This window comes from Mastacembelus armatus, chromosome 1 (genome assembly GCF_900324485.2).
Source record: "Mastacembelus armatus chromosome 1, fMasArm1.2, whole genome shotgun sequence".
Taxonomy (NCBI): domain Eukaryota; kingdom Metazoa; phylum Chordata; class Actinopteri; order Synbranchiformes; family Mastacembelidae; genus Mastacembelus; species Mastacembelus armatus.
The window spans coordinates 22,803,472-22,830,735 of NC_046633.1; the positions used below are offsets into that span (position 1 = coordinate 22,803,472).

Genomic DNA, 27,264 nt, shown 5'->3' on the forward strand with positions numbered 1-27,264 from the left:
GATGCACTAAAACAGCATGATGGTACCTGCATGTGCCTGCCTTTTGTCGGCACACAACACTGTGAAGGCACAATTCCACAGTAACGCCAAGGGACCATAGCACCGAAACACAGCTAAGCACCAAACTGAACGAGGAGCGTTCCTCTCCAAAACCTGAAAGTGTCCCATCATACATTATTAACAAGAGACAAACTATCCATTTCCAATTTCACTGCGTATCTGGTGGTTTGTTGAGATGCAACCAAGCAAACCAGGATATTTACTTAAAAGTAGCCCGTCTGTGCATGTTAAGATGGTGTTTTCCTGCAGTGCTTTCAGTCGTGATGTTACTTGACCACTCCACAACAATGCAACTTAGCAGTAGTATTGTGTCTGCATACATACCTGCTCTTTCCCTTTTATTTTATCCATGGGGGTCAGGTTATTCTCACATTTACTATAAAAAAACAAAGCAATAAATATGTCTAAATCTGAGAAGGGGAGAAAAAAAAAATACAGGCAACTATGGTCATGTGATGAATGGTCACAAGTAGATATTGGGCCATAAGCCCAAAAATGGGAACCAGTGATGTAAGGCACGTACTTGTGACTTGAAGGACTTGCTAATGGACCAACCAAGACCCTGTGCCTGATACTTTGTCTGACCATGCGAGCAGGTAGCATCCAGCCTCATCAACTTACTTGCATAGAGTCGTTCGCCATCGTTGTCTCTGTTGCTGTCTTTGCTTGCAGACAACCTGTGGGTTTGTCTCCTTCCCCGGGCAATAAAATGCAGTGATTGATTGAAGAGGACTGGCTCTGGGTCCCGAGTCTACCCCCTAACTAGACCCGAACCCTCGGCAGTGACACGAAGGCTAAACAGTCAAGAGGTAATCCGCATTGTTGGCGTCCCTGGCCGCGCCTGAACGGATCCTCCCAGGTCGTTTCAGTGTGTTTGAGCAGCGTTAAAGATCAAACTGCTCAGGGGCGGACACTTTACCTGCAGAACGGGTCATTAGCATCGGAGCATCCAAACCAAACTGCTGCTCCAACAGCTAGCAAGAGCCGCGTGAAAGACACCGGCAGCCGCTCCTCCGTCCGGCTGAACCCGACCGGTGGTAAAGTCCCATCCACAAACAGCATAAAATGAAAAGAAAAATCCGCTTCGCCCCGTTTTTTTTCTCTTCTTTTGCCCGGTAACATCCGTGAGACACGAACACACAAAAAGCCGCCTGTCAGTCCCTCACCCACCGCTCGCACACAGTCAAGACCGGGGACAACAGGCTGAGCGTCCGTCCACCGAATACCCCGCTGGCTGAAGCCAACCCGGCTTAAACGTTAACGTCCTCCGGTGTTTGGTGCCGGTGAAACGGTGGAGATCACGTCCCGTCGACCGGACAGCGGGCAACTCACGGCTGGGAAAGCGCGCGCTCCACTTGTACGCCAGACCCTGCGGCGCGCCCCCGACGCTCCAGAAATGCCGCTCGGGCGTCCATTGGTCCAAGGCTGGGCAACGGGGGCGCGCCCGGATGTACCATGTGACCCGCAGCGGCAGTTGTCAGCGGGAACTTGTGATGAGCCAACTGTTGAACCCGGAGCCATGTGCAAGGTGGCACACCTCAGGATTAGTTGACACCTGAGGGCAAAAATACAAGTTCATCCATAAACTTATTATAGACTAGACTGTAAATTATTCTGTACTGTTGGATTATTGCCTTTATTATTACTGGTGCTTTAACAGGCAATTAACATTTTAATAATGCCACTAGAAGCCACTGTCATTGATGGATAACTGAACAGGCCTATTAGGTACAACCCCAGGCACCCATGGGGGCTGCCAACCATCCTGTAAAATACAGAATCGTCCCATAATACTCTATGGGCCGGACCCTAAAATTTCACTTGTCGATACCACTGACAGTGGCAAAACCTTGTTATCATTTTTGGTCAGAACATTTGTCAGTGTTTTATACTATTGTGTTTGGTGTCATTTTAAAGGGGACATTCTTACGTTTCATTCAAGTTCAACTGGAAACTAAACGACCTGATCTGTATTTTTGAGACTCAATTCTGTGCAAATATATGGGGGAGAAATATTATTGGTTATTTAGACGGGGTGATTTGAGACAGATCTGAGTCATTGGCTGTGAGAAGCACTGTCAACACACTGTCTGGTATGCACTGTTACACCAATGTGGACATGTTTATATATGTATTGTTTTTATTAAAATCCTGTTCTGTTTCATTGTAAAGACTGATAATATATCATAGGTTAAACTGTCCCTGTGACCCTGTGCCTTTCACCCAAAGAGAGCTGAGATAGGCTCCAGCGATCCCAGTGACCCTGGTTAGGAATAAGAGGGTATAGAAAATGGATGGATGGGTTAAACTGTTGTTTTTCACACTCCCAAGAAAATTCTTAATAATAATGTTAGGCATGCTTTGTTTTTGCTAAACACACACACGGAGCTTTGGTGTCCCTTATTTCCATCTTTTAAAAACTGGCAACCCTAGTCAGGGGCCTCATGGGGAGCTGATGTGTGAAGTCATGACCAACATGTTTTGTCAATGTAACAGCTACAATGTGATGTGAAACAAGTTAAACTGGATGGAAAACAACTACAAAAAGACACAAGTAAACAAGAAACCACAAATTGTGTTTCAATCCAAGTAATTTTAGGTTCAGATATTACTCGATATGAACACTAATATTGATGGTCTTCATTGTTAAAATCAATTAAAATGTACTATTTATAAAAAATATGTTATGATATTGACAAGGCAATACTAATAACAATAAACCTTGGATAACTTAATGTTGATTATATGACTCTCTCTAAGGATAAGGATACGTACAAAAATAGTAGCAGTAGTAGTAGTAGTATGGGTAGTAGTTTATTGCATTAGCAACATTTACTGGTGCTAATTAGCCAAAAACTAAAGTTCACCTGAGGTTTTTTGTAATTTTTAGTTTTAGAGGTCAGAAGATCGGTAAGTTATTACCATTGATCTTGACAAAGATATGAATATTTGTACCACGTTATATGTGTCAACAGTGTAATCTCCTTGTAATGATTATTTTCTGTACAAGTCTGGTTCCAATCTGCCCTGTTGATGTTGGGATAAGTGAAAACTGTGGGTGGTGGAATTCAGATCAGGGGATCACCAAAATCAGCAGGATTCTTCTTCTGGGAGCAATAAAAGTCTGTGCAAAATATTGTCGCAATCCATCAAGAAGTTAGTGAGATATTTGGAGCAACAGAGCAAGAGATAGACAGCATTATCTCTAGATCCATGTCAGTTACATGACTCAGAACACAATATTTTCAGCAGATTAGACATATAAAGTAACAGAAAATGAAACCCAATGACTAAAACCTTAAATAGCTGCCTTTAGTCTGAAGTATCCATTTGTGTTTCAATTGTTGATGAGAAAATTCCCATTTTTATCTGTATCTCCTGCTTTAAACAAGACAATCTGGTCAGATTTATACAAATACATTCAAAAGTCTTCCTGCATGTTGCTCAGCTTTTCTGACGACCCAGTGCTGTAGTCCTTCTGGACAAATCAGTTCTAAATAATCTAAGCAGCTGCACAGCTGCTGTAAGGGTTCAATCTGATTCAAATCCAACACCTGCTGCATATGGCATTTTTGGCTCAAAAGCACAACTGCTGCTTATCTCAATCAGCAGAAACAATATTAACTTGTTACAAAGCTGCTGGGTGCGTGTGTGTGAGAGATATAAAAAAAAAAAGGCAGAGACAAAAACGAAAACAGGGTTATGTGATGTCATGGTGCTGGGAGCAGGTGACTTTAGTAGAGTTTATAGAGAAACTGAACTGGACAACATTTGCATAACTCATTTGCAAAATGAAAATTTATCACCTGAACGATAAGAAGAAAACAGTAACAGCGTAACCCTAATGCTCCAGGATACACATCCTCTGTATACATGACATTAAAATCTCTACAACCTCAAGTGACACTAAAATAAAATGACTTTTACAACGAGCACGATTCCATTTGCTGTGAAAGACTTATAAAAGGTTTGAGAAATAAATACCAAACTGTAAATGTTTTCTTTGATGAGAAGGCATGAAAAATGTGGACAAAAAATATTTCATGCTTATTAAAGAATGTCATTCAAATGTTCCTACCAAAATTAAAATAATGAGAATTTGTTATTTATTGATGTGTTATTTAGGTGCTGTGTCAGTAGGTTAATAATTGAGATGGTTTGTTTTGGACAAATTTCCAAAAAGTAACTGACTGTACATAAATGTATTGTTATTTATCAGTGCATGAATTTATGGAGATGAGAGGTGGCAAATCAATAATATCCACAGTTTCTGTTTGTAGTTAAATCATTAAGCATAATGTCACCACGGACTGGTATTCCAATGAAATTACAATAAAATAATGATCAGTACCAGTTAATTAAAATTTTGAGTAAATTATAAATTATTTATTAGATTTTTATTATTATTATTATAATTAACAGACTGTTTTTTCTCAGATGATAATTTAGGGTACTAGATGTCAGAAAATAATAGAAAAGGCCCACTAATGACCTACAATCCAAATAGTACATGAATATGATCCACTACTACACTACTCAAACATATTCACTTTACATTTAATAAAAAGACTAAAAAAGCTGCACGTGTTACTAATGACATTTGCTCCTGAAACCAGCAAATATTTACATTTTAGTTTGATAAATGACTAAACAATGAATTATCACAACTGTTGTCCTTAACATTAAACTAGCTAATCCAGAAACTAATCCTTTCAGCTCTAACATGAAAACAATATATTAATAATAATAATTATTATTTTTATTTTTTCTTGGGTCACAAAGACCTTTGACCTTTCACACCTTAGTGCAGAGGTTAACTACTAAAGGTACGTTAGCTTAGCCGCTAGCTAGGTAAAGTTAGCTCGTTATATTATGGTTAGATTAACTAAAATCTTACTAAAACCAGCAGATTACAGTGACATTTAGTCAGGTTGTTTTACTTGTAGTCGACTAATACACAGTCGTTATCTCAGGTTTGTAGTTTGCTAAAACGTCGGTGTAACGTATTTTTTTTTGTTATTAGCATGTAGCATGCTAACAGCCGCTCCTCCTAACAGGTGACGGGCCAACACTGTGCGACATCAAACTGTTTTATTTTCCACAGGTTTTCTAAGAAACACTTATCTTCTGCTGAATACATGACGGACACACGGGTCCAGGCTGACACCCAAAGCCAGAACTCAACCTGGGGACAACACGCACGTGGGGCCCGGGACCAGAGCGCGGGGCAGGATCCAGACCGCAGGGAGAGCCTTAAAATCTCTGGACACAGAGGTCAGGTCATGCAGCCTACACCCTGTCCTGGATGTGTGTCTCCTTTTTAGACTTTAAAAACCTGGTTCTCCATGCTTTCACTTTCAGTAAATTCATATGTAACAGCCACATAATCCACAGACTGTTGCTAATCTTCAAATAACTGTGGTAGTTACAGCTGCGTGTGTTGATTAAAGGTAAGTACTGAGCACAACATCCTGCACAGCCCTGCTGTAAACAAAAGTGTGAGATTGTTATTATGATGATTCATGTGTTTCAGAGGTGGATGAGGAGCCGCTGTCGTCCCCCACGGACGCTTTTCTGTCGCCACCCAGTGGTGGAGATGCGGCCTACAGCTGTGACCTGGAGGCCTGCAGCTGTCTGGAGGGCAGAGGGATTGACAGGAGCCTCCAGTCCATGCAGCTGCAGCTCCAGTTCTTCATGAGAAAAGCAGATGACTTACACGATCGCCTTGTGAATGGGTAGGGGCTTAACTTGTCACAACGCACTGATTTTACATGGGCGTTTTGGCTATTTAGCTACGTTTTCTGGGTGATCCGACAGGCACAGTAATCCAGAGAGAGAGGCCCTTGCTGCTGCGGTGCGAAGGCTCCTGTACACCTGTCAGCCTTATTTTAACCACCTGGAATCCACAGCAAGAGGCTCCATGTCCCAGGACACTCCCCCGTCCTTCCACCTCTCTACAATGGTAAAATTTCCTTAAGTTTACGTTAAGCTAAATTATTAAAAGACATATTTTCTAGGCACATTATATAATCACGCTGATACTGATTAAAGTTTTATTTGGTCAAATGTAACTGAAAAAAAAGAAATCTGTTGACAGCTAATAGCAAAATCACAAAACCGTTTGTTTTCATTGTATGAAAACCTTCATCGTGTGTGCAGCTGCTGGACTTCTCTCAGCAGATGTGTGACAGGTTGGAGAGGCTGATATCAAAATATGCCAGCTACAATCTTCTCTGTTTGGATGAGACTGACCCTCACAGGTACACACACACAAATTTCTTTTCCTGATACATTAAGTTTTTGTTTGGTCTTCAAATCATGAAATGGTAGTCACACATGTAACAGTGTGGTAGTCAGAAATATTGATATTTCAACAGCTTGGTTGTTAATTCTGAATATTTGGTTAGTTCTTCCAACAAACCTCAGATATATTAGTATTTTCTGTTTTTTACTTGTATTTTAAAATCTTTGTTCTACCAGCAGAATCATGTCACTCTTGGCTGCTGTCCTGGACAGAGAGGCGTTTTCTAATTCTTTTACCATCTGACTCTCTCCAGTGTGTCACACTTCTACATCGGCCAGCGTCAGCTCGGCCGACTGAGGCTGACTATGTTCCGTTACTGCAAGCCAACACCATACCTGGCCCGAGTCGACACTGGCCTGTACAAATGCATGCGCTGGAACGTGGAGAGGCTCCACGATGAGCAGGTGCAGACAGCTGAAGGGAGGGGCGGTAACAAAGAGGAGATGGCAGAAAGAGTTAGCAACACAGAGTAGTGAGTTTGGATGATACAGTTTTTCTTTTATTTCTTGTCTAAAAGCTTCAAAACCCCTTTTCTGCAAATATCACGTCTTTTCTCACTAAAAACCCTTTAATCCAGTCTTACTGCTGTGTTTGCATCTCTTAAAAGTTACTTCTTGTGTTACGAGGATATTCCCAATGCACAGGCTGACAGGGGCCGTCAGGGTGTCTCTCCTGATAACATGGTGAGGATGTGGTCCATTGGTCAGTGGGTGCAGGTGAACCCTGACCCCGACACAGAGGACCTCTATAACTGGTATGGATTTAAATGCTCCTGATCATTATCAGTACGTTTGGTGACTTGATAACTGTTCTTTTAGGTTTTTTGAGTCATTTTTCTATTTTCCTGTTTCAGGATCATGTGTGAGGTTCCTCAGGGAAACTATCATAGGCTGTTGTCTCTGGGCAGCGATGAGCCGTCTAACCGCAATGCTACAGACCTCCTGCTGCAGGTGCTGTTGTCACACCAGACAACAGACTGAATGATGCAAACACGTCTGTGGGTCATCATGATGGTTCACAGGACAGACTGGACCAGATTAGATCTCACAGTTCGCTGAAGATAATCCTCAGCCTCATTATTTTGCAATATGCATCACTGAGGCCGTTTGATTTCATAATAATCTGGGACCAGTGTTGGTTTCTAAGTCAGTATTTTTCATGATGGGCCTGTTTAACTGTGATGTTTGTTGCATAGTATACTTTGTTCTTTCTGTGTGTTAATGTTGTACCGTTTGCAAGTTTGCAAATATTTTAAGTCTTTAAAAAATTTTTTTTTTATAAAAGTTAACATTTTAAGACCATTTTGTTGTGTTGTAAAGAAGTTCAGAAGCATTATTAAAAAAACATTTTATTTATATTAAACATTGTATTGAAATAATTACACTCAATCACAGACTTCTGTCTTTAACAAAGACAATAAGGGAACTTTATATTTTAAAACAAGCTGCCAAGACAAGGGCCCCACATGTGAGACTACCCAGTCTACTTCATTTCATCAGGCTTATGTGTTTCATTGAAATTAGTACACATTAAACCTCGCTCCGTTTTTAATAAAATACACAAAGTGAGTAACAACTTGGAGCCTAAGTCACAGATGGGGTTGTTCACTTGAAGTCCAGCCTACTGTGTTCAATTTGACCTTGTAACCTCAGTTTGTTGACTGGACATTGAGAAAGGCATTTTACTTATAACAAAGAATAAAATCTGCAATTTTACAACCAATATTCATTCTCTAATGCAATAAAAATCTATATGACTCTGAAAGGACTGCTATACTTCTAAATCTCTACAATACAAAACTAAAGTGGAGATTCCCTTCATTACAGTGATCAGTCCTCTTTAAAACAATACACATACATGCGCACATAAACACTACACAGAAACATAGTAAGCATAAACACCTTGCTTCTCAGCTGCTAATGTAGACTTTGATAACAGTGGACAAACTAGTGAGTGATGTTAAAGGGAATTTTCTTTGCTGGATGAAATAGTGGAGAAGATTGGGCAAGAATCTGTTTTAAAAGTAAGTGAAACACCGGATGTCAAATCTGATCAGTTTTCATTTTAATTAGTAAACTATTTACTCTAACACTTAAGGAAGCAAGGCAGCAAGCAATGACCTGACCAAATACTAAACAACACTTAAATGGACAAAAAAATAAATTTCAGATTTTTGAACAGCAACCTTTTCTAGTGCTCTACACTCGGAGCAAATTTCAAATCACGGACTGACTGAACTGTCTTTAAACTTGTGGCATTATGAGTGAAGCTTAATATAACGGCCTTTAACAACACTGACAAAAATAAAAATATTCAGACAAGACTGGCATTGACATACAGTGCAAAAATCAATATTTACAACCAGTGATGTAAACTGTACTGGAATTTACAGTTTCAACACTAATACACAGAAAATACCCAGAATAACCAGCATTCCCTTCCTTGTAAAAATACTTGCCTTCATAACATGCAATGATGTGACCCCTGACCCTCACAGTAGTATTGGTTAAAACCCAGAGTTAGTGGTGGTCCTCTAAAAGTGTGTGCTTGACATGGGCAGTGTAGAGGTCCTGGTATAATAACAAGCTACTATCTTCCATCCATAGTGTATGACTGAAGTCTTAAAAAAAATAAAAATAAAAAAAACACAAATGTGCCAACAGAAATGTTTCCCTGCAAAAACTAACATTCAAAAATATTTAATTACAAACAAGCCTCTTTAATCAAAACAAGTCCATGTGCATAAGTCACACCTCATTAGTGCCAGGCTTTCAAAGCAAAAGGTTTACTCATTGTATTGAACTTTGGATGATGATGACTTACTTGAACTGTAGTGTCTAAGACTCTATAATCAATACATCTGAATTGATTCACATTATAAGACTTTAGAAATTTCAGTAAGTACAGCCTTTTCAGTAGCAAAACATGTCCAGTGTATTGTCATTTTAATAAGGTGAAAAGGAAACAGATATGGCTTCAATTAAATAGCGACAGGTGGTCAAACATTAAAGTAAAAGCAAATCCATCAGTTTAGCTTAGACTCATAGGGGCCGTTTGGCACCATTGGTGTGTGCTCATGTCCACCCGTTGCACAAAGATTTGGCATAAAGTAGTGTCCAGGTCCACCCCGTTAGCCAGCAGCAGCGATGCATCATGGGATTTTGTAAGTGTAAGTAATCAGATAGATTAAGCTGTGTGGTTTCAAATTATTCAAATGGGATACTGTCTGTAGAGCTTGTGTTTGCAGGTGGGTACGAAGTGTGAGGTAACAGAGGTGCCAAGTTTCAGTGTCACGTTACGTTTGTCTTCTTGGATTTCTGTGTGGCAGAGATGAGACTCAGGTTCCCCACTGGTGGCATGAAAACTTTCTTGTCCTGACTAGAGACCCTCAGGCAGCACTGTAGTTTCCACTGTAGTTACCACTGAGGACATGTCTGGTATATTTAACAGCAGGAGTTAAAGATGTACTTTACATTTTACAGGTTGTTTTCAGCGTATGGACACTTCCTTTACTTAGAATTTACTACTTTAAAGCCAATATTACACCTTAGAGGAATATAAAAATGTTTGGAGACTTTTTCTGTACTTAGCAAAATCTATTAGTGTTGAACTAAAAATGCCTCAAAAGATAAAAGTTGACAATTTTCATTTTTAAAAACTAGCAAATATCTGAGTGAGGAATTGGTAAACAAGCCTAACAATTTGTCCAATACCAGGCACTTTGTCACTTGATGCTATAGAAGCATTATGGGTGATAGTGTTGTTCCTAAAGGTGTGGAGAAGGCTTATAGACATTCATGTTAGTAAGTAAAATGGGAACAAAGTGCATAAACATTAAAAAAAAAAAAAAAAGAAAAGAAAACTGAAAAAGGACTTACAGCTTCAGTCTTTCTAGGCAGTTCCTCTGGAAGAACATACTCCCCGAGAGTCATAACTCAGGGTAAGAAAGTCCCTCAGCTGTTTTTTGCATTATTAAACAGCATACACACTTGGAAACATGATTAGCTGTTAAATTAGCACCAACATGCCTCAGTATCTATGTGTTGTCTCTGTGTGATTTTACGGTAGTTAGAAATCCCTGTCTCTGTCAAAGCTATAGCATTGGTTCCCAATGGTTTTGCCCTGAGAGCCATTTAAAACCTTTTTATCTGCATCCACAGAATGTGACCAGTTCAATCAAAGTGGTTATTCCTGATCGAATTCGTGCACTTGAATACTTTATTTTCAGGCATAATCGGTATTCAAGGAGGGGGAAAAAAAAAAATCAGTTAGGGGAATTTCTCAAAAAAATAAAACTCGCTTCTCAGTAGTTTACTTTTAACCTATAGCAGTCATCTGATGCTTTTTGCCTGAAGATCCCTTAACCATTTTATCTTTTTTGTGTCTCATCTTCTTAAACCCTTACATATCTGCAGTGTCGCAAGTTTATGGGCCTAGATAAAGGACTGGGCAGGAAGTAGATTTTTTTTTTTTTTTTTTGCTTCTTCAGAACTAGAAAGAGCTGTTTTGTCGTCTTCCTTAAAAGATACTGTGATGTACATGGATTTTCTTCAGTATTTCTTCAAGTTTTTGGCTATTTAATTCAGTCTGCACCGCTAATTTCCACAACTAAATATTAAAATATACACATAGGACTAGTACAAACATGGTGGGTTGTTGTGCATACACATATTACCCTGTTTATGTGTGTATCTTTCAGTCATTAATTCATGTCTGTGTGTGTGTGTGTAGACAGCACTTTGCTGTATGGGTGTTCAAATGCAGTACTGTTAAATGTGTATGCTTTAAATCACACTCAAGTCCCTCAGTGATGTGTCTCCAGCTCTACCACTGTCCACTCCCCCTGTGGGCAGCTCCCAGTGGCCTCTGGGGAGAAACTACTGACAGAGGTGATGGTGGCAGAGGGAGGGGTGACTGGAGGCAGCAGGCTAGGCCACAGGCTGCTCTCCAGGGGGCTCAGTGTGCCTCCTGCACCTCCTGGCAGCAGCAACAGTGAGGAGCAGCTATCTCCGTTAAGCAGCAGGGTCTGATTGATCAGTTGCTGCACTATATCCACTTTCTTCCCCCAGTCCAGGTCCAGAGGTGGAGTTCGCTCTGGAGACGCAGGAGGGCAAGGGGAGGCACAGTCTTCTTCAGGGGAGGGGTTGCCAGGTGTTTGATGGGAGTCTGGGTGAGGTGTGGGGTGTGTAGTGGACAATGAAGAGTCTTGATGTTTGTCTTCATTTGATGTCACCCTTACACAATCATCACCCATCTCTTGATTTGATGTCACTTGTTTGGACTCTGTCATCTCTTCAGTGGGCTGCAGCTCACTCACTGCCTCTTCTTCACCTTCAGCCTCCTCACCATCACTGTTCTCCAGGGCTTCATAGATGGTGCAGAGGCCAGAGGAAGGAGACAGCAACACTGCCTGACATTTGTTCGACTGTTGCAGCTCTTGTTGCCACTGCATGATTTGTTGTCTTTGCTTCAGCTCCTGTTGCTGCTGCTGTAGTTGTACTTCAAGGTCTCTCCTCTGCTTCAGCTCTTTTTCTTTCTTCAGTTTTTCCTCCTCTTCCTTCTTCACCCTTTGTGCCTGCTCCCTCATCTTTCTCTCTTCTTCCTCTTTATTTTTCTTTATTTCTTCTTCAGCTTCCTCTTTCTTCCTCTGCTCCTCCTCCTCCTCCCTCTTCTTCCTCTCCTGCTCCTCCACCTCCACCTCCAGTGGTCTGTTTTGTTGCTCCCTGCGTTGCTGCAGCTCCAGCAACTGTCTCTGGTGTTGCTCCAGCCTGCGGAGCTGGGGGCTCAGAGCCTGCTGCCCGGGACTTCTGGGTGGCAGGTCAGCACAGGTCAGCTTTGGCAGGTTGACAGCGGCACCGTGAGGTTTGACGATATCGCAGTAGGTTCTGAGGTACGCTGAGTGATCACGGCGGTGAGGGTGCGGTAGTGCAGTGAAGCCTGTGTGAGAGGAAGCGGGAAGGAAGATTACAGTAGCGTGATGCTGTAAAACAGAAGTCACAGGGAGCAGGACAGCGACAGCAGTGCAGTGTAGTATGAACACAAGCAGAAGGGTGTAGAGGGAAAAGGGGTAAGGCCGTGAGAGGCTCAGAAAGACTCAAAGAATAGTGGAATCATTGTGAAGCCAAGCCCAAAGATCTGCCAACAAATTATAGCAACAAACCGACTAGCAATTATTTGCAGTAATGTATTTTGAGCAAGTAACAGTGGGTAATGAAGTATCTGGGGGGTGGGGACCAGTATTGTGTAAGAATTGTGAATACGCCAGGAAATAGTGACCCAAAGTGAGGTGACCGGGGTGGTGTCTGGGCCAAAAGGAAATTTACACAGAGAGCAACAGTGCATAATTAGAGTGATTTTTTTGGCTATATGTGATCTTAAAAAAAGAAAAGACACCCAGAAAAGAAATGTGTGCAAAAAAAAAAAAAAAAAATGCAGCCAATTTCCTGTATATGCAATGACTATCAACCGTGGTGAGACAAACATCCACAGAAAAGCTTATTGCGAGCTTAAAACAGTCATCACCAGTGAATGGTATTTATCATTAGTGAATAAGTGATACATGCAAAAGCTGTCCATGCATTTAGACATTCAGCATCAACAGAAAACTAAAATAATAGCTTGGCTTTAGAAGCAATACAGTAAAGGACCCAACCTTCTAACCAAAGTTCAGTCCTAGAGCCAAGCTATTTGGCTGACCCTGAAAAACCAATCCAAAGTAATGAGATGAAAGTCAACTCATTGTGCAATTGTGACATGCATAAGCTCTGTTAATAGTGTTGGAGAACAGTGCAGCAAGAATGCATTAGAAAAGAGCTAAAACAGGAACACACCCACAGTAGACTGGAGGGAAATTAAAGCGGCAGAATGAGCAGAGTTGGGTTCTTCTGGAGGCCTGATGAACGTCAAACTTCTGTACTGCTCGAGATGTTGAAGTTTGATCCATGGATGAGACGGTCTGGTGGTGTAGATGATCAGTTCATGGCAGATTCATTGCAGTTACGAGGTTTTCAGACCAGTGAGGTCTTGTTAGGCATAAGTTCCAATGTGTGTCCACTTTTCAGAAGAAAGGTCACAACTTTATGTTCTGTGTGTAAAGCATTGATAGCCTGTTGTCTACATTTAAGACTTGAGTGTGTCAGCAGTATGAGAGGTCTACAACCACTGGTCATAAATAAACGCAAATTTGTGCAACCTTGAAATGAATACTAGTGGTGTTGGATGATTTGTCTTGCACACTGAACCACAGACCATATAATGCCTTATACTCCACTCGCAAGCATCCATTGCAATAAAACTGTACAGTGAGAATACATAATAGTAAAAATCTAATCTTTATTTAAAGTTTTAGGGTTCATTAATCCAAAAGCTGAATAAACAGAAGAAAAAGCTGGGATACAATTTAAAGTGCAAAAAGATGAGGCGTGATTGGGAATAAGGAAGATTGCCTGTATTATAAGATTGAAGAGGAAAATCCAATGACTATACAATCAAAACTTAGTTTCAATTATCAGCTTTGTTCAGTAAAAAGTTAGACAAATACAAATGAGAACATAAACAGTTAATTCCACATTCCTTTTGTTAATCTTCATTTTCTTTATTTTCCCCTCTTTAAGTGCTGTAAGTAAACAGGTTAAATCCATGCTAGTTCAGAGCAACCACATAATTCTGTGTTAAATAAAACAAAAACCAAAACCCAGACACACTCACACATTAAGAGTAAATAGTAGCTATTGCACATACAGGAATTTAAGCCATATACTCATAATGGAAATGTTATGTTAGAGGCAAGTGCCACTGCTGTCCTCTTATTTCTTCCCTTTTTTTGCTCTCTGATTTTTTTTTTTTTTTTTTTTAAACTGATTACATCCACCCCCAGAGATGTCAAGACAAAACACTGACAAGAAGTACAACAGTGAGATATTGTTGTGGAGAGGATGGGGCATTATTCAGGCTGGTAGGAATGTGAACTATACATTACCTGCAAAAGAATTCTCAGTCTTTTCACAGATAGCAGAATAGTAGGGAGGCTGGACATCATCTGGGATTTCCTCTGGTTGCTCCAAAGTGTTCAGAGTTGATGAAGGACCCAGGGCTTCATCTGACCCCGGCGCTTCCTCTCTGGCATGCTCAGCTGACTCTGCTTCCTGCTTCCCACACTCGATGTACTGCTGCTCTGTGAGGCATGGTTGGGTGTGAGACTGTGCAATGAGACAGGGTTCTTTGGCCTCCTCAGGCAGCTCCTCCAGAGAGAAGATGCCAGGGCTCTTGATGCAGCTTTCCCCTGTGGACTGGGCGTTGGAGTTTGAAGCTGTGGTCGTGGTGTCAAAGCCGTAAGAGGCCAACGAGGTGGCTGAAGGTGGGGTGGTATCCTCACCTGCACCGCCCTCTGTGTCCATCTCAGCCTCCTCTCCCTCTTCCACAGTGGACAGACAACGCTGGGTTGTTGGCTGGCTGATTAAGATGACATTACTGACTGCTGCATTCTCCAAGGAGTCATCCAATTGAGCTTCTCCCTCTTGGTCACTGGACTCATCTTCTGTGACTGAGCATGAAGAAGGGTTCGAAGTGGGAGCAGCTGCTGGACCTCCCAGGACTACTTCTGCAGGCAGAGTCTCTGCCTCCTCCTCACCCTCTTTGTCTGCCTTCGCCAAGTGCTGTGGAGAGAGCACTAGGACTTGGGCAGCTTCAGGCTGGGTCTTCTCATCTTGAAGGTAGTCACCAAGTTCCTCTGGTGTGCTGGTTTCACTGCTAAGAGTGCTTGGCAAATACATTCCCAGGGATGAGAGGGGAGCTGGGGCCTGCTGTGGCTGAGGAGGTTCTGCCCAGGGATCGGCAAAAGGGTTTGGTTGATCCCACTGAGCAGCTGGAGCAGAGGGAAGCAAAGGAGGGGGAGGTGGCGGAGGTGGCTGGGCCACCCTGTTCAAGTTGTCCACCCTTTCGTCCTCATCAAAGTCATCCTCATCTGCATTCCCATAGCTTTCCAGCCCACTCTCTGTCACCCCCTCACTAGCCATCTCCACATCTTCATCCTCCTCATCTACATCATTGTCATGCCTGGGTCTCTGCGGTTCATCTGTCTGCTCTGAGCACACATCCATGTCACACACATGATCATCATCATCGTCATCATCCTCCTCCTCCTCCTCATAGTCATTTACTGGTATGTCAGGAACCTTCTCAAAGTCAGGTGAACCTGCTGAGGCACCTTCCATGTCAATGGCTCCTTTGAGACTGCCATCACCAAGATCATCCATGCTCTCTGTACCCTCCAGGACGCCAGGGGCGCTCAATTCAGATGCACCCTGCTGGCTGCCACTTACATCCTCAGAGTCCAGCTCAGACAGCAAGGCACCCCCAGCTCGCCAAGCAGACCCTGCCACTAGTCCAGCTGAGCCTGCACGAGACTCCTCTGTTGGCTGTGTGGTCCCACTCATTTCAGACACAGAAACAAGCTGGCTTCCCTCCTTCTCTTCGTCGTCGTCCTCATTTAGATTGGTTGGATGAACTACCTGAGTGATAACATTTGCTGCTGCTGTTGCTGCTTCTGCTTCTGCTGGGAGGGCTTGAGATGTGGACGGTGTTTGTTCTGTTAAACAAACAGGCTCCCTGGATTCATTTACAGGGGATGCCACAGGGGGTAATGTAGGTTCAGCTGGGGCAGGGACCTGCATCGACATGGTTTGCAAGGGAGCACTGCTTTCTAGCAGAGGGACCTCGTCCGGTACATGGGCAGCAGGGACTAATTCTTGTGGTAAGGCCACTGTAGCCTGTGCTTGTGTTTCTGCTAGCATGGTGACTACTGTGGCAGCTGCTACTGAAGCACCAGTAGAACTCTGTGCTTCTACAGCAGGTGTGGTAGTATTTCTTTCCCCTGTCTTAACGGCACTGTAAGGTGAGACAGCCTGAGTGGGTTTGGTTCGTTGTTTTGCTTGAGAGTTTCTGCTATTTGCAGGTTTGTTCACTGAAGAAGGTGGTGGGGTTTGGCCAAGAGGTGGTTTGTTAACAGCAGGGAACCAAGAAGCAGGTGCAGATTTCTTTGTGGGTGGTTTTGCAGGCTGTACAGTTTTGGAGTGTGATACCTTTGGGTCTGCTGCTTTTGCTGTTGCAGACCATTTGGGAGCAGTGTTGAGCTTCACAGTGGCCATGGCCTTAGCTGGAACAGGTTTTTTGGTAGCAGCTGGTGATGTAGCTGTTGGTGGCTTCTTAGACACTGCAGCAGAAGGTGGTCGACTGACATCTGTTGCAAGGAGAAAACAGACATTAATTCTCCCAATGTTACTTCATTTTAGCAGAGAAAGACTTCAAAAATACTATTACAATCACATTAACAATATCCATTTGTGGGAACTAAAGTAAACAGCATACTATTTATTTAATACAGATATTGTAGGTGAGCAACTTGAAACTGTCTTAATGTTACTATCCACTCATCTGGAAAAAAAAAAGTCTCGAAAAATCTAGTTGTTAACTAAGTGTCCACTGTCAATTTATAAATAGCTCCTCCAAGGCATGGCTTCGGAAGAGTACAACTGTCACAACAAGGGATAACTCCTAACCTTTCTTAGCAGCAGCAGTTTTGGGAGACTGCACTGCTGTGGTCCTGACAGTAGATGGCACTGGGGTAACTCTGGAACCAGCAGTTTTAGCAGTGGTGGAAGGCTTGGCTGCAGCTGTATTAGGCCTGGATGTGGTGGACACAGGTCGCAATGTTGGAGGAACCGTAGCAGGCCTGGACATGGAGAAAGAGACATGTTTGGTGTGCTGACATTTACTTTTTTTTAAAAAATAAAGACTGGAAAAACTGATTAAAAAAAAAAAAAAAAAACTCAATTTATTGACTAGCAAAGCAGGCAGGTTGTATAATAAGGAAATAGAGCAGCAGTAATTTCGTCAGAGAACTAAGCCAATTTTGGTCAAATCCTTTCAGGCTTAATACAGTATCTATGTAAAAACTAAACCATAATTTAAAACACATGAAGTAATTACTGTCTGAATATATGAATCTTATTCAACAACCTGCATCCAACAGCCTCTATTTGAAAGCACAAGCTGTAACTCCTGATAAGTAAAACAGCTTCCACTGCTGCCCAGAATTTCTTATATAAATGTCGATTTAACCGCTTGACTTTTGTGCAAACAATAGGAAACATCTTAGTCATTAACCTTCTGAGGCAAAAGTTATTGCTGATTAAAACAAAACTAAAACTTATACATATATATTTTTTGCCAAGACTAAAAGTGAGAATTTGGTGCCAAAATTAACATTAGCATGGAGGTTGCCAGCCTTTTCAATAAATAACTAAATAAATGATGCACCTAAAATCTTATCACAAATGATAGTTGTATTTCAAGGCTTTACGGACAGCTATGTGGAGACTCCGTGGTTTTATATTAAAAACAACTGTCCTGCTCTGAGTAGGTCAACTGAAGAAAGCAATGCTAAAATGAACAGATGAACAGACGAACTTTCAACACCACAGACTTTCATGGCTTTCAGTGGAGTGTAACGCCTGCACACAGATGCCACTCCTACATGACAATAACCATTACAATGACCATTTGTTTCCCTGAGATAAGACAATTTCTGGATAGATATGGACTCGTGGCTTCGGGACACTGTAATTGGCTGCCATCAGATAGAGATTTGGGCTGTCATGTACAGCCAAAATACTGGAAGTGTGTCAGACACCGATATGAAATCTGCACCGATAGGTAATGATGAACACAAGAAAACAAATTTTAAAAAAATAGATATGCCAACTACATTATAAAAGCATAGGTCTGAGGTTTTGAGCACAAAAACAATAAAATGGTGAAAGACAGAAAAAAAACTACAATAATTGGGAAAAGTTTGTATATCCAATACTGCATGTCAGAAAAATTTGAATAGACATGCTCACTTAATTAGAGTAGGAATCAAGATGGACAAAACAGAATGATTTCCTCCAAACGAGAAGTAAAAGAAATGAATATAGGAGTTAAAGGACAGGAGCAAAGAGGCTAAGGGGAATTTACAATGAGCCCAAATAACCTCAAACTCTCCCTCCTTTCTTTTATTGGGAATAATAACTCAAAGGTTTGATCCAAAGGGAAAGCACCAAAAAGAAACCCATACCCACTAATGCCTGCAGTCGAATACTAGTGGCTAGTGGTTCTGTTGTTGGTGTATTAATATGGATTACTTTTCCTGCTAGCAGAGGGCTGAAATCAATACAAATCGCAGCCCAAGGGAGGATGAGAGGCACGGCACAGCCATCTATGTGATTTTACTGACCAACATGAGGTCTTTGTAAGGGCAAAGGATTCACTGACTCAATATGACATGGGCTTTCTTTCCTTTGCAGTCAATATTCACAAATGTTTACAACAGATGCAAAACAACATGCCTGTAGAACAACCAGAGTGAGCAGCTGTGACATCTGTTTGGCCAAAAAGCAAAGTATAAACATGAGCTAGGAGAGTTTTGTTGAAGCAACACCTGTCTCATCCATGTCTCCCCTCTTTCCTCTTGCTCTTTCTAGAAACACATCGAGACTCCCGTGGCATACCTGCTCCTGGTGGTTATTCAGTTTTAATCAAGCCAAAGAGAAAACAGGCTTAGACAGGGGGTGCGCTGTCATTTTTGCAGTAAGCTCAGCCTACAAATAAAATGCAAACTAAGTACAAATTCCTCTGTCCTCATCCTCCCCCTTCATCACTTCAAAAGCCCCCTTCTGAGACAACAAATGGAAATGGAGCACACTAACAATACTTTGTTTGGATTGTTGGCTATCCAGCTGCTTTACTCCTTCTGAGCAGAGCACATATTCCTAGGTCTGTGTGGGCCTACATTTATCTCCTCGACAATACAGAGTGGAGGCCTGAACCAGCTTAGTGTAGCTTTTAGATGAAGTGTTGCAGCCTAGCAATAGCAGGGCAGACAGCACAGGAATTTACGAGGCCCTGGGCACCCACTGTTATTGTGATAGATGTCATGGGTCTTTTCTGTTAGGACATTAATGCTGAGCCCTGCCAAGACTGTCAGGGAGAAATGAGTTTCATCTCCAAAAGGATAACGCAGAAGAAACTGGGAGAGAAAAAAAGTAATTAAAAAAAAAAAAAAAACTAATGTTTTGGGTTTAACTGCATTATGGAAATTCAGTTTTTCAATAATTGTAAATTTAGTATCTCAGAGAACAAAACTAAATAAATAACTATGCAGTTACAATTCGGCCTACTCAGAAATGTATGACAGCGCAATGACTTTTCTCATGGCAACTACACTCTAAAATTTCCAGCGTCTGCATGAAGCTAAATGATATGGGAGTTAGAATTTGAGATAGACATTAGTCCACAATGAAGGCTTGAGGAGATTCTGGCCAAAATGCCCCAGCAGTGCACATGCACAGCATAAAAGAGGAATCGGAGGAAAGGGAAGTGAAACTGAAAGAGGGGGCGTGGTGGACAATTACTCAGTCAATGCAAGGACATCAAAACCCCTCCACTGGAGGAGAGCAGGTGCCAGATTTAAAACATTTGGCTTTGACTGAGAGGCACCGACTATTATTCAGACGTACATCAACACATTTCTTCATTATATACTGTAACTACGAAATCAATACAAATACAAAAAATAAAGCATAGCTAAAACAGCCCTGCATACCATAATGGAATTAATTTCATAGTCAAATGCAGTCACCACATCTCATTTGCTCTTAACAAATGAAGCTCACGTAAATCTCAACTTTAAAAACCTAATATGTTTTCATTCCTCTCTGTGGGCCAATTAGCATTAATACTTCATGAGTGGCTGGTCTTTCCACTAATCACAGACAGTGTGTGCTGCTACACATTTAGTGCCCTGTTGTTAATGCTTGCCTTACAGCAGTCCCTGTCTATGCTGCAAGGTTGATAGATGAATGAAAGATGTACCTCTAGAAGCACGACTTGAAAAATGTTCCTGTTATATCAGAAACAAGGAAAATGGAAGTGGCTGTAAAATGACAGGAGGTGATGCAGCTATTGTGCTTCAACTAAATCTCATTAAATTTTATTGCATGTGTTGCTATGGAAGGTTAGTGCTATTGGGCTCAGGGTCAAGAGAAATGCAAGTCATTGACTGAGCTAGAAGCAGTTCTGTTTGTGTTATTGTCCAACTTTGCCAGAGAAACTGCACAAAAACCGGTACAGAACGAAATGCACACCATTGTTATGGTTGCCACACAACAGATTCGTCATGCTCCTGACTTTGTAATTACACAAACAATCACACAAAGGTGGCACGAAAATGCAACATGCATCACAGGTCTTAGGGGCAGACACCTGTTACTGGTGTCCTGTGTGTCTCCAGATGAGAGGTGTGTGCCTTGTCCTGAGGAACAATTCAGGGAACAGTCACTGTAATTAGACTCCTACACATGATATGCCTCATCTGATTAATTCAGAGCTTCAACACGTGCACACCTTCACACACTAATAGCCCTAGTCTGCCAGGTACCACTTCTCAATACGCAAACAAATACTAAATCATGTTCATTCTTGTTAAATCCAGCATAGATGCCCATCCTCAGCAATGGTATCAATTGTTTACTGAAGACATAGTATTGAAGTTCTTTATCAAACAAACTACAATACAACCACCCTCCAGGTTCCAGTTTGGCCAGAGAAGATTTTTCCAACGGTTCTGCTTCATATTAATGTAAACCTAACCTTTTTTTGACAGCCAATCACAATGAACTTAGAATAGGCATTTTAATTTGAACCATTTAATAGAATAGGCCGGATTATTGAAAAAAAAACGAAAAAAAGAAAAAAAAGAAATGAAAAGTATCTCACACAAGAATCAAGTTCAGGACTGGTAAACTTCTCAAGAGTCTCAGTCATCCAGGTGAAGTGATCAAGAAGCTGAGTCATTGCAAGTGGATATCCATATCCAGTCATCCAGCCACGACTCAGCTTCAACATTTGAAGAAAATGTTTTATAGCACTTGCTCTGGCTGATAAATTGTATTTGGCAACAGATTAAGAAGGGCTCCACTTAGCCGGAAAATTGTACATTTCTGTCAAGTAAAGACATCTTTACCAACAAAAGCTTTCTAGCTCAAATGGCAGTAAATTACCAACTGTGGAATTCTACAACAACCAAATGATCATTTGAGCATTTTCAGCAAGTTGTCTAATTCAGTCACTCCCTAACCAAACCACCAGCTCAATATGAGAAGGTATTATGATCCAAGTCAATAGCTCTGTGCTCTGGAGATTTGGGGCTAGTTTCTGCTGGGGGTCTGTCTGAGACAAGCAGTGGTTCTTCAGTATTGCTGCCTGTGTTAAAGCCCTCTGTCTCAGGATATTTCTGGTAACGTAACTCATATGAAGTGAAATCTGACTCAGTAATTGCACAAAGACCACAATGGACATCTTCTTCCACTGCTCTCTTTCAGGGCATCAAGATACAAAGTCTCCTTCTCATTCAGTCCTGACCAAAGAACAGACCTCCACAAGAGGAAAAAATGTATTAAAGACAAACACAAGGAAGAGGGGGAGAGAACATATATAATAACTTGATTTCCCTAACCACATAATTTCATAGTTCACAGTTGATTCAAATCAGGCATGTAAGCTTTTCAGCACCTGTTATCTGTTTGTGAAAGACATGTATACCTTGTGCTCTTTGAAACAGCAGCACCACCAGTTTTTGTTGGGGTAGAAGTACTGGGTTTTGGGGCAGTGGACACCACCAATCTGCTGGCAGTACCTACAAATAAATAGATAAGAATAAAAAAATGTTCAGATTGCAAAGAAATGTTGTCAAAGACAGTACAAATGCTTTCACAACACTACCAAAGCTTGAGAGATGTGTCACATTTAATTCTAAATCAGACTCACCTTTGGTTTTAGGTTGAGTTGCACTAACAGTCTCAGCTGCTGGTCTCCTTGTAAAAGTGCCATTTACTGGTTTGGTACCATTTGTTACCGTGGCAGCAGCAACAGAGGCAGTCCTGGAAGGTCCAACAGGCTTCTTGTCTGGCACTTTAGTTTGATTCTTTACTGTGGTGGAAGATGTTGCTGCGCCCAGTGGTCTTTTAGGTACAGCTCCTGTCGATGATGCTTTTGTTGCATTTGTTGTTGCTGTTTTCTTGGCTGCAACTGCAGAAACATGATTAGAGGAGTTGATGCTATTCACAGTGCGGTGCATGGAAGTACCTGGCTGTGAGCTGGATCCTGAAGCCCCTGCAGATTTTACTGTAGGCTGCGTTTTATTTGAAACAGCTTTTGCTTTGACTTTGGAGTTTGCTGCCACTGGCTTGGCGCTGGCCTTTGGAGCTTCCCCAGGTGCTGTATCATTTACAGCTCCCTCTGGTTGCGATGGTGCTTGCTCTAATACGTTGTCCTGTGATGATGAGGGCTCTGCTACTCCTGCAGCTTCAGTGGGCTCTGTGGTTTCCATGTTAACCCCATCCGGTTTCATTCCCTCCTCCTAAGGTATGAACACTGATGTTGCTGCTGTTAACTAGGTCCAGGGACACACTTGAATGGCCAGTTTTATTATCCTGTAGAAGAACAAAACAAAGTGATTACTCTCCAGGCTCTGCGTGGACTACAATGTTGATTCTTTTACTGCACAGTGCCTTTCAAATGCACAACTGAAACATGTTACACTACTCATATGATACATGTCAATATCACCCAAAGTTAATGGTTAAGGGGCCTCTGTGGGATTTGAGGGAGTCTGAAAAACAGGAAGTGAGCAGTGAAAGACGCCAACAGATCTTTTCACTAAACCAGTCATTCTCTTCCAGACTAACCTTAAAAAAAAATTATAATAAATATAAAAATAATCAAACAGTAAGACATATTGCATGAGGCACCTAAATTAACCAGAGATCGCTATTAAAATGTCACAATAATGAAGCAGTGAATTGTTTTAATGGACATTTTATGGGGCCAAAATAGAAAAGAAAAAAACAAAAAAACAAAAACTTGCAACTGCCTCAAATGGCTTCCAGCATCTTGAAATTTAAAAAGGGAAAGGGCTGTGGTTTGGAGAGCTGAAACCCAAGAGAGGCGTCAATCTGCTGACATGACACAGCCCACAGAGTCAGAGGAGGTAAAAAACAAGCACCAACTGGCCTATTTGTGGGCCATTGTCTTCATCTGTTGATCCAATGCAGATGGTAATTGTCAAGATCTACAATTTAGGCAACGGATAGGACTGTCATGAGAAAATCCAGGCAAAAAAATGATATAAGAAAGCTGTGAGATTTGAGCACAGTCATATATAGATCTTGAACTCATTAACCTCAGTTAAGTTTTCTCTTGGAGAGAGCTTTTCAATTCAATTCAATTTTATTTGTATAGCGCCAAATCACAACAAATCATCTCAAGGCACTTTACAAAAACTAAAACTAAAAACCCAACAAATCCCTTATGAGCAGCACTTGGCGACAGTGGAGAGGAAAAACTCCCTTTAACGGAAGAAAAAACCTCCAGCAGAACCGGGCTCAGTTTGGGCGGCCATCTGCCTCGACCGGTTGGGGTGAGTGGATAGAGGAGAGAGAAAAGAACAGCAACAATAAACAACAAATAGACACTGCAGGTTGGTGGGACCAGTAACTGCACATCAGTGATATACAGCTCCAGGACCAGGGACACCTGCAGAAGGTACAGAGAGAACAGGGAGAGAGGGAGAGAGGGAGGGAGGGAGAGAGCAGTTTCCCCAGATCTGTTATGGCTACCCCACTCCCTTCCCCCAAAACATCCTTGCAACCCACACTCCCCATTCCTCTGCCACTACAGAAGCTCCTGCCAGGCTCCTCAGGGTTACTCCTCTCCTTTTCCCTCAAGCTACTTGCTCATCTCTGCTCCTACTCCCCTCCTCCCACTGTTAATAGAACTGCTTCCAGTAAATAGCCACACAGATGGTCTAACCAGCAGAAGCTCTATATGACCCAGGAAACAAGCTGCACAAGAGATGGATGGAAGGGGGGGGGAATCCAGATGAACAAAAACATAGCCAGCTTATTAAAGTGAAAGTAACACAACAAGGAGAGTAAAAGAGGTTTATAAAAAGTTGAAATGGGCTCTTTCAACAATGTAACACAAACAGATGTTGACAACTCAGAATTACTTCAAGGCAAGACGAGCAGAAGAAGAATGAACAAACAGACAGCAAATCAGAAAGAGCAGGCCGTGCTCTTTCAGCACAAACTAAGACATTTATGACCAGTGATGATTTATGATGTGTAAGATATTAATCCAGATAACTAAAAACATCTTGGGAAAATCAGTTCCGATGAGCCCAAATTCCCAAATACGTGACAGCCATACAATGTACATTAATCAACTACAAAAAAAAACCTAGTTTTGCCTTCACAGTGACACGTGCAATTATGTACAGATCCTTTGTATGTCTGAGAACATTTCAGGACTTTAGGACCTTTGGGGGGGGAGCAGCAGACAAAGGTCAAAGAAACCATTTTCCCACTAGGGTATACATATATACATACTGTATATATGTGCCCGGGTCAACCAGGTCCACGTCAGGTGGTAGAGAACCAGGGCAACCTGATGGGCTACTGGAACACGACACTCATGGACGAGGGCTGAGAATAGAGAACTATTGGAATGCTACTACATGAATAACCCCAGCGATCAGGACCAGGGACACCTACAGAAGGTACAGAGAGAGAACAGGGAGAGTAGAGGATCAGAGATTCAGGAAGACACACACACCACCCATAGGGGTGAGAAGGGTGGCTAACTTAAAAAACAAGATGCATTAATTGAAATGCAAATGCTGAAATGGACAATTTGCTGTCATTTCTAGAAAAACCTGTTTGGCCAGTTTAGCACTGAATACACAACTTTACACAAACACCCACACCTGCACGTACAGCACTAGTCAAAAGTCTCCCACTGGGAAAGTGTGTTCAAACTTTTGACTGGCTGTATACAGCTACCAGAGCCCCCCTAGAGCTTTGTATAAAGCAACAAGGAATTTGCCTTCTGCGTCAAGAAAGTTTATCTTTTCTAATGTAAGTAAGCCATACCCTTTGGTTAAGATGAAAAAAAGTTGTGGATTTAAATGCTTACTTTCAAAGTCTTCACTCCTTCTGTTCTCTTACATTTCTTGTGCTATTCTAGACTGTGGTTACAAATATACAGAAAAGAAGCCGAGTAGTGTAGCATAAACTTTATTAAAAAAAAAAAAATCAGCATCAGACTCTTTCTTTGGAAAATTAAAGGCCTAAATGAGGACCAATTAGCTAATGCACAGAGCTCTTGGGAAGAGATGCATGAATCCAGTCCATTACTGGTAAGTAGTGAGACCATTATCAAATTAAAAGCCATATAATGATGATCCACATTTGAAAAAGTAGAAAAAGTACAAATCAGTCTTTTCACATCATTTTTGTATAAACTGTCAAAGCAGAAAGCCACCTAGAAAAGACAGGTTGATCCTGATCAGTTCTACTCTAAATGTTCATAGGCTAAAATGGTTTTTACTGAGGATGCATTTTTAAAATCAGGTCAAACTTGTTCTTTGAGGAAAGGGGGTGAATCTTGTTAATACACCCCACCCAGGAGTGACCCCAGGGAAAGAGCATTGAGACATGGAGGCAGTGAGGTGCATGGCATGGCATAGACTAATGCCAGTGGCATAGCAGATAGAAGCATAAATCATGTTCCTCATGTGATGACCCCTTTCTGGCCAAGTAAAGACATCATCTCTGATCAGCTGACACCGACTGTGAGGCAGCACACAGAGCAAGTAAATGGATCATTAAAATCCATCTACACGCACAGAGAAGTGACTTCTTTACTAAACTGCACAGATTGCTCTGCAGCACTGGTGCTTGTTCTTTTCATGTCAGAAAGTGTGACACTTAGACCAATACTAGAAACTTGTTGGGTTAAAGCTCCAACTTTTATGTTTAGAAAAATGACTGCACAACAATACCAGCAGCATTTTTAAAAGTCTCTCTGGGTCAAGATGAAATACAAATCATCTATGGTCTGCCATTCTCCTAGTTCACATTTGCATAACAAAACCCAGTGCACTAAAGATTAAAAACCACATCCAAGACCCAGCATACCTACTTTCTCACCAGCTCCACATGGCTAATATCACAATTAACTCAAAACCCATGGTGACAATTACATTTCGCTGCAAGGAAAAGAACAAAAAGAACTGAAAGTTGAAGGAAAAAAAAAAAACTCGAGTGTGTTTACAAAAGCAGCCTTCATTTTGTAACATTTTAGAGGGAAGCTGTCTAGATGGAGGAAGAGCTCAGCAGTTTCAATGATATTTACATTTCACTTCGTCTAATAAAGAAATATGGCCTAATATGTCATTAAACGTTACTGCTGACCTCTGTCTTGAGGCAGTTTAATTACACTGGTCATACCCCATGTCTTAGTTTGTTGCTCCACATTTGTAGTGGTGCCTGACAAAATGGGTCACTTATAATACTGTCTGATACAAGCAGGGAGGGATTTATCTGTGTTCAGAGCAGGGCAGGGGTTTGGAATGCATTGTGCAGACAGCTAGAGGAGGTGGTGGAGGGGAGCTGTTGATACTGATGCTGGGGCTTAGTGTCATCTCTAGATTTATCCCAGACTGCTGACACAATGCTGCAATTATAACAGAGCAAAACGAGTAACAGATTGACTGTCTGCCTAAACTGTGAGTAAATGCAAACACATGCTAGTGAAGGAAAATTAGAATCATGTTTCCATACGTGCCTTTTGTTTCAGAGCTAAAATGTTTTATCAGCCAACAGGAAAAAAAAAAACCCACTGGCAATCATTTTAATAACTGATCAAGCCAACTCGAGTCATTTTCAAACAAAGCAATCTCTCATTCCAGCTGCTCCTGCTCTTTGCCAGGCAAAAAATAATGTGAATGTTATGGACTTTGA

The 27,264-nt window shown here is 41.6% G+C and overlaps 3 protein-coding genes across 5 annotated transcripts in view; 1 reads left to right on the forward strand and 2 right to left on the reverse strand.

Annotated features, from left to right (window-relative positions):
• pkn1a (protein kinase N1a) overlaps nt 1-1,438 on the reverse strand; it is a 39,931-nt gene extending 38,493 nt beyond the window's left edge. Inside the window, exon 1 of the mRNA XM_026303166.2 lies at nt 682-1,438. Coding sequence (XP_026158951.1) covers nt 682-702 — 21 coding nt within the window. The 5' untranslated portion in view covers nt 703-1,438. The remainder of the gene's footprint in view (nt 1-681) is intronic.
• A 3,760-nt stretch (nt 1,439-5,198) lies between these two features.
• On the forward strand, nt 5,199-7,344 carry c1h19orf67 (chromosome 1 C19orf67 homolog). Its single transcript, XM_026303195.1, has 7 exons — nt 5,199-5,334; nt 5,594-5,795; nt 5,878-6,022; nt 6,220-6,320; nt 6,618-6,836; nt 6,972-7,118; nt 7,218-7,344. Exons 1-7 carry the CDS (start codon nt 5,199-5,201, stop codon nt 7,342-7,344), a joined length of 1,077 nt encoding a protein of 358 aa, XP_026158980.1.
• Nucleotides 7,345-7,688: 344 nt separating this feature from the next.
• prr36a (proline rich 36a) overlaps nt 7,689-27,264 on the reverse strand; it is a 31,323-nt gene continuing 11,747 nt past the window's right edge. For 2 of the 3 annotated variants that reach the window (XM_026302376.1, XM_026302375.2), the window contains exons 2-6: nt 22,229-22,893; nt 22,004-22,097; nt 16,921-17,093; nt 14,343-16,601; nt 7,689-12,301 (exon numbers count right to left, since the gene is read on the reverse strand). In XM_026302376.1, coding sequence (XP_026158161.1) covers nt 11,169-12,301; nt 14,343-16,601; nt 16,921-17,093; nt 22,004-22,097; nt 22,229-22,811 — 4,242 coding nt within the window. In that variant the 5' untranslated portion in view covers nt 22,812-22,893 and the 3' untranslated portion in view covers nt 7,689-11,168. Of the gene's footprint in view, nt 12,302-14,342; nt 16,602-16,920; nt 17,094-22,003; nt 22,098-22,228; nt 22,894-24,849; nt 24,973-27,264 lie in introns of those variants that run through there. The other variant, XM_026302377.1, reaches the window with a different exon arrangement.

Bases quoted from the DNA above. Each gene is read 5' to 3' on its own strand.
- c1h19orf67 (XM_026303195.1), top strand. From the start codon at position 5,199: ATGACGGACACACGGGTCCAGGCTGACACCCAAAGCCAGAACTCAACC. The intron at 5,796-5,877 runs GTAGGGGCTTAA...GTGATCCGACAG, and splicing joins CACGATCGCCTTGTGAATGG to GCACAGTAATCCAGAGAGAG. The intron at 7,119-7,217 runs GTATGGATTTAA...TTCCTGTTTCAG, and splicing joins ACAGAGGACCTCTATAACTG to GATCATGTGTGAGGTTCCTC.